Source organism: Sinocyclocheilus anshuiensis, unplaced genomic scaffold (assembly GCF_001515605.1).
Source record: "Sinocyclocheilus anshuiensis isolate Anshui unplaced genomic scaffold, SAMN03320099.WGS_v1.1 scaffold1393, whole genome shotgun sequence".
Taxonomy (NCBI): domain Eukaryota; kingdom Metazoa; phylum Chordata; class Actinopteri; order Cypriniformes; family Cyprinidae; genus Sinocyclocheilus; species Sinocyclocheilus anshuiensis.
Genome location: NW_015548343.1, coordinates 21,133 through 31,360, shown reverse-complemented (window position 1 = coordinate 31,360; position 10,228 = coordinate 21,133). Strand labels below are relative to the sequence as shown.

The 10,228-nt window shown below is 35.5% G+C and overlaps 1 protein-coding gene and 1 long non-coding RNA gene across 2 annotated transcripts; both read right to left on the bottom strand.

Moving 5' to 3' along the window:
• Positions 1-1,476: 1,476 nt before the first annotated feature.
• Positions 1,477-5,980, bottom strand: LOC107656581 (voltage-dependent calcium channel gamma-6 subunit-like). Its single transcript, XM_016444473.1, has 4 exons — positions 5,117-5,980; positions 4,951-5,025; positions 3,074-3,211; positions 1,477-1,954 (listed from the first exon to the last, which is right to left on the bottom strand). The coding sequence occupies exons 1-4, from the start codon at positions 5,514-5,516 to the stop codon at positions 1,734-1,736; spliced, it is 834 nt and encodes a 277-aa protein (XP_016299959.1). The 5' UTR covers positions 5,517-5,980; the 3' UTR covers positions 1,477-1,733.
• Positions 5,981-6,152: 172 nt separating this feature from the next.
• Positions 6,153-8,125, bottom strand: LOC107656582 (uncharacterized). The gene is made up of 3 exons (XR_001630584.1): positions 7,808-8,125; positions 7,673-7,705; positions 6,153-6,272 (listed from the first exon to the last, which is right to left on the bottom strand). It is a non-coding gene; the product is annotated as an uncharacterized LOC107656582 (long non-coding RNA).
• Between the last annotated feature and the right edge of the window lie 2,103 nt (positions 8,126-10,228).

Sequence of the window (10,228 nt, the reverse complement as noted above, 5' to 3'; positions counted from 1 at the left end):
TGAAATGAAAGGAAGAAGAGAATATATATATATATATATATATATATATATATATACATAATACACCAATATAATATAATACGCGCAAAATTTAAATATTTACTTAAAATTCACTCAAAAATATTTGAATACAAAAATGTGCAATTTTCATTCAGTCTGTTCTGAAAATCATCAAATTAATCAGTGAACCAAAACCAGAACTGATAATAATAACAGAACAACCAGAAAGTCATTGCTTAATTAGGAAGAATCTGTCCAGTTTTGCATAGGGAAAAAACACCGAAAGGCAAATTATCTGTTGAAAAATACCCAGAGTACATCATTGTGGTGTTGGATGTCACTGCAGACTTGCAAACACATTTTCAACAAAATATTCTTTTGTTGAATAAAAGGTCAAATTAATAGGCTAATAAATAATTACAACATACACGTTTGATTTTTAAACCAGCGCATTCCTAGTTTGGATTGTTGCATAATCTAGCCCAACTCGGTAGGAATGCTATTTCTGTCATGCACTAGAGGCAGCCAACAATGAAAGTTCCTCATTTTTATGAGCTGTTTTCCTCTTATGCTTTCAATAACTGATTCTAGATCAGCATCAATGTCAGCATTCATGATGGGAAGCAGCAGGAGCAGCAGCAGCAGACATTGGGGCTTTTAATTAATGCTTTTGATTTCAGTTCGTCTCTTGCTGTCATCAAGCGACCACCTCCAGATGAAGAGGGCTGGTCAGAACCGGAGATGAATCAACTGGGCTTTTCATTGGCACTGTCAGCTGCCAGACTCAAACCATGGCTGAAACCGAATACGAGATTTTCATTATAACTGGAAGCACCATCACGTAACTGAAGTTCCATTTCAAATTGTGGTTGCTTAACGTCTAAGGCACCGCTGTTAATAAATTATCAGTGTCAGCCAGGAACAGAATAAATTCACTCAAGCAGCTTTGTCCTGGATTTATATATTATTTATTATATATATATATATATATATATATAAACGAAACATGAAGGCTGTTTTCCACATTATGAAAGAGAAAAGATTCATGTTTTTTTTTTCGATGTACTTTAGTGCCAAAACCAGATCAATGCTTGAAAATGTCTGCATAAATATAAAAGCATAAATGAAGCATCATTTTTGTTACCTACAATTTCAATAACAGTCAGTGTCTGGAAACCCAATTATTCCAATAACGACATTTATACCACAACGATATTTCAGCATAACTACAGTATTGCTTGAGTGGTTAGACTTCTGTTTCCAATTATAGTCCTAGATATTAAATATTATAATTTTACCTCAATTATACGTCAATCTTCATAAAAGGTTAAATGTAATAGTACCCAGAACCTCTGTCTTTAAATGGCCGAGCTGTATATGAAGTCCACCAAAATATACAAGTTTAACTATGTAAGATTTATTTGACAAAATTTAAATATTGTTATATTATATTTGTCATATAGGACATATGTCTTACATCATTTAAAAACATTAACAAAAGGAATAGTTCAACCAAAAATGAAATATTGCACATGAGTTTTACACAAAAAAGCAATTGAGCTATTATGTTAAAGTTATGAGCTTATGTGTATTATTATTTTATCACACCACTGAACCATTCCATTCTAATGGTACATAAACACTTCCTGTTACATTTCCAACAGCATCCTCTCTAGTGCCAACTTATTCACAGTATCACGTTGCCTTGGTACTGCACTTCAGCCCCCACACCACTAGATATCACTGTTCTTCTTAGGCAAGCACTTTTCCCAAGGACTGTATGGAAGAGCAAGGACCAAAAACAAGGCCCCAGCAAAAATGACCAGAGCCCCGGCACAGCCTACACACGTCACTGACCAGGACAATTCGTGGTGTAGAGGTATGGATTGGTCACTTGCTAAGAATGAAAGCACTGATTGGTGGAAAACTATGAGGCAGAGGAAGATTAAGACACCTGTTGAGAGACAGAGAGGAAAAAAGAATATTATCAGATGTATACACACCTATGTTACTTGGCTTTTATTAGCAATATGGATAATAAGTGCATTGTCTTTTCCAAATTTCTTGCTCTTTATGTTATTACTCCAATTTTTAATCCAGTGCCATGCTGCACTTTTGTGTGTTGATTCTTTGCAATTTTGTGAAATTTCCTAGCGAGTTCTGACTAAAAATTGTTTCTACACCATTTGTTAGGTGTGTATGTGTACAGTGCATGTCATTTAGCATAGATGTCTGATTCAAAGTGATAGGAGTGAAACAACTCTGAAATATGTATTGTAAAGAAACCAACAACCCATACAAATATTAAAATCAGTGTACACACTAATGTTCAAATGTTTGTGGTCAGTATGACTTTTTAATAAATTAATCTTTTTCAGCATTAATGCATTAAATAGAGAAAAAGTGACATAGTAAAGACATTTATAATGTAAAAAAAAAAATCAGTTTTAAATAAATGCTGTTCTTTTGAACTTTCTATTCATCAACGAATCCTGAATAAACTGCATCATGGTTTCTACAAAAATATTAAGCAGCTCAACTGTTTTTACCATTGATTATAAGAAATGTTTCTTGAGCAGTAAATCAACATATTAGAATGATTTCTGAAGTATCACGTGGCACTGAAGACTGGAGTAATGATGCTGAAAATCCAGCTTTACCATCACAGTAATAAATTACATTTTAAAATATACAAAAATAGAACACATTTTAAATTTAATAATGTTACAATATTGCTGTTCTACTGTATTTCCGATCAGTTGAACCCTCAATTGTTCCCCGGGCGCCGCAGCAAAAATGGCTGGCCACTGCTCCGGGTGTGTGTTCACTACTCACTGCTGTGTGTGTGCACTTGGATAAATGCAGAGCACAGATTCCAAGAATGGGTTACCATACTTGGCTGTCACGTCACTCACCTTTTTTTTCCCCCACACATCAAATAAATGTAACCCTGGTGAGCATAAGAGATTTCTTTCAATAATATTCGAAAATCTTACCGACCCCAGACTTTTGAACAGTAGTGCATTTGTAATATTTAGTTTAGAGGTGTTGGCCAATAGCATAATAATATTACCTGACAGTATGAAGCAAACTGCGGCTGGCTTCAAGAAGAATTGAACACCTTTGTTTACTGCCATGATAATGCAGATAGTTCCCATCACCATCAGGAAAAGACTAATGATAGCAAACATGGCCGACACTACTGTCAGATCTGATGGGAGAAGAGGAGATTTAATGCACACATACTGAGCTGAACATTCTAATGTATACCATTTAGAACATGTTTTACTTTAAAGGTGCACTCTGTAAGGTTTGGTTTACATTTACTTCTTTGTTCAAGTGTTCTTAGACTTTACATTGACATAGATGCATAAATGTTTATTAATTGCTGTGACTTCATACTTCTTCTTTGTCTATATACTGTATATAGCAGGGGTGGCGAACGTCAGTCCTGGAGAGCCACAGTCCTGCAGAGTTTTGCTTCAACCCTAATCAAACACACCTGAACAAGCTAATCGAGGTCTGAAGGGTTACTAGGAAGCTACAGGCAGGTGAGTTTTAATTAGGGTTGGAGCTGAACTCTGCAGGGCTGCGGCTCTCCAGGACCGGAGTTCGCCACCGCTGGTATATAGCAATGATGTTTTCCCAACTTTTTTGTTTTTGCTGTCAGTTTCAAGACACTCATGTGCAGTAAGAGTATATCATCTTATTGACATTTCTTAAAAGTAAATTCATTAACCTTTTAATTAGCACAATATTACTGAGTGCACCTTTAAATATGTTTATACAGGTAATGTTCTTAGAAAATTGGGTAACACTTTACAATAAGGTTCCATTAGTTAACGTTAGTTGAATGTAGATCAATTCATTAGTTACAGCATTTATTCATATTAACTTAATAGTTAATAAAAATACGGTAACACTTTACAATAAGGTTCCATTAGTTAATGTTAATGTATTAACTAACATGAAAAAACAATGAACAAGGCATTTATTACAGTATTTATTAACCTTTGTTAATGTTAATACAGTTGTTCATTGTTAGTTCATGTTAATTCACAGTGCATTAAATGTTGTTAACAAGCACAATTTCTGATTTTAATAATGCATCAGTAAATGTTGAAATTAACATTAACTAAGATTAATAAATGCTGTAGAAGTATTGTTCATGCTTAGTTCATGTTAGCTAAAGTAGTTAACTAATGTTAACTAATGAACCTTATTGTAAAGTGTTACCAGATACATACAACTGTTCATTGTTACTTCATTTTAGCACAGGTCCATTAAATGATATTAATAGACACAACTTTTGATTTTAACAATGTATTAGTAAATGTTGAAATGAAAAAGCTAAGATTAATAAATGCTTTACAAGTAAATGGAACCTTACTGTAAAATGTTACTGAAAATTGGTACAAAACTGGTGCAAAATCTTCTGTGGGAAATGTAATGTTTCATTCCTTAATTTATTGTAAAATGTTCCATGCCACCCTCATATCTTAAAACTACCATAGTATCTTATTTTATCAACAAATCAAAAATGAATTGGTCAGGGTATGAACAAAAACCTCAAATATTTTTCAATAATTTATTTTCAATAATCGCTGGGATCAGATCATACGTAATGCCAATATCTCTTAAACATATTTTATTCAACTGTGCTGGGTTAAGTTCTCATAGGAAATTATATCACTCTGCAAAGACTTTTGAAAATAGCCAAGGAAGCTGGCATGGTATTAAAACTCCAACCATCCAATCATTACTTTATTTGATTTGATTTCTTTTATATTATTATTCATTCTATTTGGCGCTGCTCATACAACATCTACATTTCAAGTTTTGGTGAAAAATCAAATGTGTATATGGCGTCAGCACTCCGTGACGACACAAAGAAAGACACATTAGTGCTATGGGATCTAAAGATAGAGATGGGGATGTGGGATGACTCACCCTTTTCTGGCGTTTTCTGAAATAGGACAATGTTCTCTCCAGTGGTGTAGAACTTAAAGAAGGTGCAATTGGATTCTATAATGGGATCCAAAAAGGTGATGTTATTCTGATGGATTATTCAGAATTCTCCTACTCCAGTTGAGACATTTTTCACAAAAGCTCTTACCTCCCTGTAAGTGCAAAGACCCACAGATCTCCTGCTTTGGGTCCATATCTGACACCCAGAACGTCTTGGTACAGCATTTCCATAAGCCATAATGTACTACCAGACAAGTCTGATTGTTGTAGAAGCTCTTGGATGGTTTAAGCTCCACCCAGAACTCTGTTCCCACCCCGAGCACGGAAAGCATGATGCCGGTTACAGCCATGAATAACGTCAGCTTGATTTTGCCCTCTTGGCTTTCGCTAATGCCATCTCCAGAACTGGAGTGTGTTATGTGTCGGCGTTTGCATCCGCCGCCCCGTGATCCCAAAAACCCTCCCAGCCCACCAGAAGGTTGGTGCACTCCAGGAGATGTATTCACCGTCCTTATCTCTTCATCCTGAACGATGAATGAGGACCACATGATTGACTTGGAGGCTCAAAGATCCAGATAAATGAACGAGAGGCAGCGGCTTGTTTTGAAAGGACATTTAAGTCTTAGATGTTTGAGATCAAAATAATCAGATGAGATGACAAACAAAGACTGTTAGTGCTGGAGTCTGAGTTAGATTGATCCAGCAAGATCAATCTAGGCCAGTCTAATGTGTTTCTAATGTAGGCCTTGTCAGAAGAAGATGCGGCTGAGGATGTTAATAATGGAGGCGTTAAGGCCAGATAGATAGCTGAAGGATGCTGGGAGCTGCAGGACAGGGGAAGGCATTGCCTATTCACACAAAGAGTGCTGACATGAGGGCTAATACAGCTTGAAGATGTGAATGATGAAATGATGAAGTCAGCAGTTGGGGCTGGTTACTCTAAAAAAAAATCAAGAACATGATGAAACAGTAAATCAAACTTAAGCACAGTTTTATGAGGTGGAGGAGTGTCACCAACTACCCCATAATATGCTACAGTATATGTTGCAAGATGTATGTCATGATTCATTTATTGCAGTATCATAACTGGATCAATTTGGCCATTCATTTTTAAATCAATATTTTGAATGTATAAGATTTTTTGATGTTTTTGTTGATGTTGTTTTTGCCATTTGAAGGATGCTGGGAGCTGCAGGACAGGGGAAGGCATTGCCTATTCACACAAAGAGTGCTGACATGAGGGCTAATACAGCTTGAAGATGTGAATGATGAAATGATGAAGTCAGCAGTTGGGGCTGGTTACTCTAAAAAAAAATCAAGAACATGATGAAACAGTAAATCAAACTTAAGCACAGTTTTATGAGGTGGAGGAGTGTCACCAACTACCCCATAATATGCTACAGTATACGTTGCAAGATGTATGTCATGATTCATTTATTGCAGTATCATAACTGGATCAATTTGGCCATTAATTTTTAAATCAATATTTTGAATGTATACGATTTTTTGATGTTTTTGTTGATGTTGTTTTTGCCATTTCATAATGCAGTCTTTAGAGTGTTAAAAGGATAGTTTACCCCAAAAATAGTTTTGGTCATTTTTCTTTGAATTTCTTTGATTTTTGTGAAACACAAAGTATACTTTGAGATTTTTTCCCCCCATACAGTGGAAGTCAGTGGCCACCAAATCTTCAAAATATCTTATTTTGTGTTTCATGAATATATAACTACTTGCTAAACTACAGAATTGTAGTATGTTTACAATTATAGTCTTAATTTAAGTGATTAAATGTGTCAGTAAAGACTTTTATATTGTTACAAAAATATTTTATTTCAAATAATTGCTGTTTCTATATATTGTATATATATCAATATTATGTAAATATAATCTATATTTACATTATCTACTATAGTCGCTATTATTTCTATTAGTCCTGAAAAAAGTATCATGGTTTACACAAAAATATTAAGCAGCACATCTGTTTTCAACATTAATATTAATAATAAGTAATGTTTCATGAGCAGCAAATCAGCATATTAGATGATTTCTGAAGGATGTGACACTGAAGACTGGAGTAATGGCTGCTGAAAATTCCGCTTTGCCATCACAGGAATAAATTACATTTCACACTATATTTTTGATATTTTTGGTCAAATAAATGCAGCCTTGGTGGGCTTAAGAGACTTCTTTCAAAAGCATTTTCTATGCTGAGCGTAATCACATGTCACAGCAAACCCCCATGATTTTGATTTCAAAATAACAGTCTCACTGTAGCACCACCCACAAAAATAAATAAATAATTAAAAACAATTAATTGTTTGACTTTTAATAGTAACAGTGTAACAATGTAAAACTTACAATTTATTTGTATGCCTTTTTATACCATTTTATGCTGCAAAAGCTAATTTGCTGTTGTGGTAGAAGCAGAGACTCTGCATAAAACATGCAGCATGCATCTAAAAATATTTCATGCAGCTCTAAATTTACTAATTAGCTTCATTAAATTACTTTACAGAAAGTACTAATAGCCAAAACTGTTCAGATGTGAACTACAGCACAATTGAGGAATACCAGGACATGCTAATACTGCCAAACGGCCAGAGTAGGCTATATAGTATATATAGAGAAAAAAACATGAAACAAGACTTGCTGTTTAAGCATACCATGTTGTACCTAGTATATTAGTAATAAAGAAAGCACATACTGTAAGCTCCAGACTGACACAGATTAAAGTTTCCTGCAACAAAAAGAAATATTATGACTTTTAATTGTACTTTAACAGTGCTGACAAAGCAGGTACTTTTACATTGAATCACAAGAGCACAAACAAGCAGCTGACCTGTCGAGTGTCGAATACGTGTAGGCTGGTTTGCAGAGGGGTTTTCTCTAAGATGGACGGAAAGTACGTAAGAGGGGTTTAAAGAGGGAGGATGTCGATATGGAACACCGCTAGTATTTGGGGGTGGGGGGTTGTATGCATCTGAAAAAGATCACGCCCATGTCCTGGCATAATGATATCAATGATATTTTTTAGGGACGTCGGCACTGGGTCTGTTTCTGTCAATTGTTACTTCATGGCTGCCCTGCTGTGTCTGAGAGATTTCACTGTGCGTCTCTATGCCAGCGTGATGTTTGTATCTTCTTGCGTCGCTATGTGTGTGAGTACGCGCGTGAGCATTTCTTGATTCTATTTTAGAAAGCCACCTGTTAATGACATTAAAAAGCATGGCACCAAGCCCACTCGAAGGCTGAGGTTACAGCATGCATGTGTATGGGTGTTTGTGAGGGTAATTCTGGGAAAATGAGACCTGGAATTCTGAAGCAGTGTCAATATCAGTATTTCAAGCGTAGCAATTTACTTTAAATATTGATTTAGACTGCCTGCACAGCACAACGGTGCAAAATTATACGGACCAGCTAAAACAATGCAGGTCAAACAAAGTATTTATTTATTTAATCTGTCGAGGAATTGTTTTAAATTTAGTTTAGAAAACTTAATCTGAAAATTGAATGCTGATTAAACTAATAATTTATTATTTATTTATGTATTTATTTATTTTTATTTCACTAAAGCATCTCCAGATGGAAGGTTGTGTTTGTTTATTTCTTTATTTTAATTATTTAGACTTTATTTTATTTGTTGGTGAATTAATTATATTGTTAAAACTGCATTATTAAACTGATAGTCAGACTTGCACATTTGCTAAATTAGTGTCAATTTTGATGTCTTAAAAATTAGTTGAAAATGGGAACAGGGAAACAGATCTGGTTACCAAGAACACAAACAGAAACATCCTTGATACCACAATTCAAACTTTCTTGACAACTAGTTAAGTAGGGTGGTTAAGGTACCTATTTACAGATGTTATGTAAATGTGAGTTATGTGGATTAGCCAAATGTAAAGTCCCCTTTTGATGTCACAGTGCATGTCAAGTGAAATATGACCATGGACATGCACAAGGGGCGCCTACTGGACAGTGTCCCACTGGGTTAAATACATTTACATTTATTCCTTTATGAGCATTATACATATTCAAACAATCAAGATTTGGCTTAGGTAGAACGAACCCCTCAGTCACCAGTCTTTTTTTCAATACTGTGACAGTAAATAGCAATCATCTTTTTGAACAAAGAACATCAAGAGGCTTTGTAACAACGTCAGGATGAGCAAATGATGAACTAGTGAACTAAAACAGCTGAACTACCCTTATAGTGCATACAGTGGGTATAGAAAAGAATCACCCCCCTTTAAAATAATCACAATTTGTTGCTTTGCAGCCTGAAATGAAGATGGACACAGTTTTTGTTTTGTCCAGCTGTAATCCAAGTGAAAGATATAACACTAACATGTCAGAAAAATAAAAACTTGACTTGTAAACTTAATCAGATGTAGCTAATCACCTTCCCAATGGCACACAAAGCCATTTGACTTTCAACTGTTGTCATTTTGATTAGCTCAGCATGAAAAGAGCTTTCCTGGAGCATGTCAGTCCTTGGTAGTGCAACTAAAGCAAACAATCAACTATGGGTGGCAAGGCATTGTCAAAAGATCACTGGAATAAAGTTGTGGACAGGCACAAGTCAGGAGATGGAGACAAAAACATTTCAAAGGCTTTATCAATGCCTATAAGCACAGTGAAATCTATTATTAAGAAGTAACAGGTATTTGGTACAATGCAGACCCTCCCTGAATCAGGACGTCGCTCCAAACTGGATGAAAGAGCCGGAGGAAACTGGTCAGAGAGGCTACCAAGAGGCCTACAGCAACTCTGAAGCAGTTGCAGGAAATTATGACAAGGAGTGGTCATTGTGTGCAAGTGACAACAATATCACATATTCTCCACAAATGTGGCTTGTATTGGAGAGTTGTAAGAAAAAAAGCCACTCCTCAAGAAAGCAGTCACAACTGAGCTTTGCCAAAACGCACCTTGAAGATTCTGAGGCAGATGAGACTAAAATTTGATTATTTGGCCTCAACACCAAAGGAAATGTCTGGTGGAAATCCAGTACAGCTCACCATCCAAATAACGCCATTCCTACAGTAAAGCATGGAGGTGGTAATGACTTGAAGACTGCAGTCCAGAAATGGTAACCATCAAATTTAACTGAACTTGAGCAGTTCTGCAAATATTGCAAAGTCTTGATGTGCAAAGTTAGTACAGACGTATCCCAAAAAACTAAGGGCTGTAATTAAAGCAAAGGTTGGTTCAACAAAATACTGACACAATTGGGTGATCCTTTTTCCAACTCAGGGATTTT

Coding starts and splice junctions, on each gene's coding strand:
- LOC107656581 (XM_016444473.1), bottom strand. CDS start 5,516: ATGTGGTCCTCATTCATCGTTCAGGATGAAGAGATAAGGACGGTGAAT. Junction 3,212..4,950: donor TCAGAAAACGCCAGAAAAGG/GTGAGTCATCCC, acceptor TTCTCCCATCAG/ATCTGACAGTAGTGTCGGCC. Junction 1,955..3,073: donor AGTTTGCTTCATACTGTCAG/GTAATATTATTA, acceptor GTCTCTCAACAG/GTGTCTTAATCTTCCTCTGC.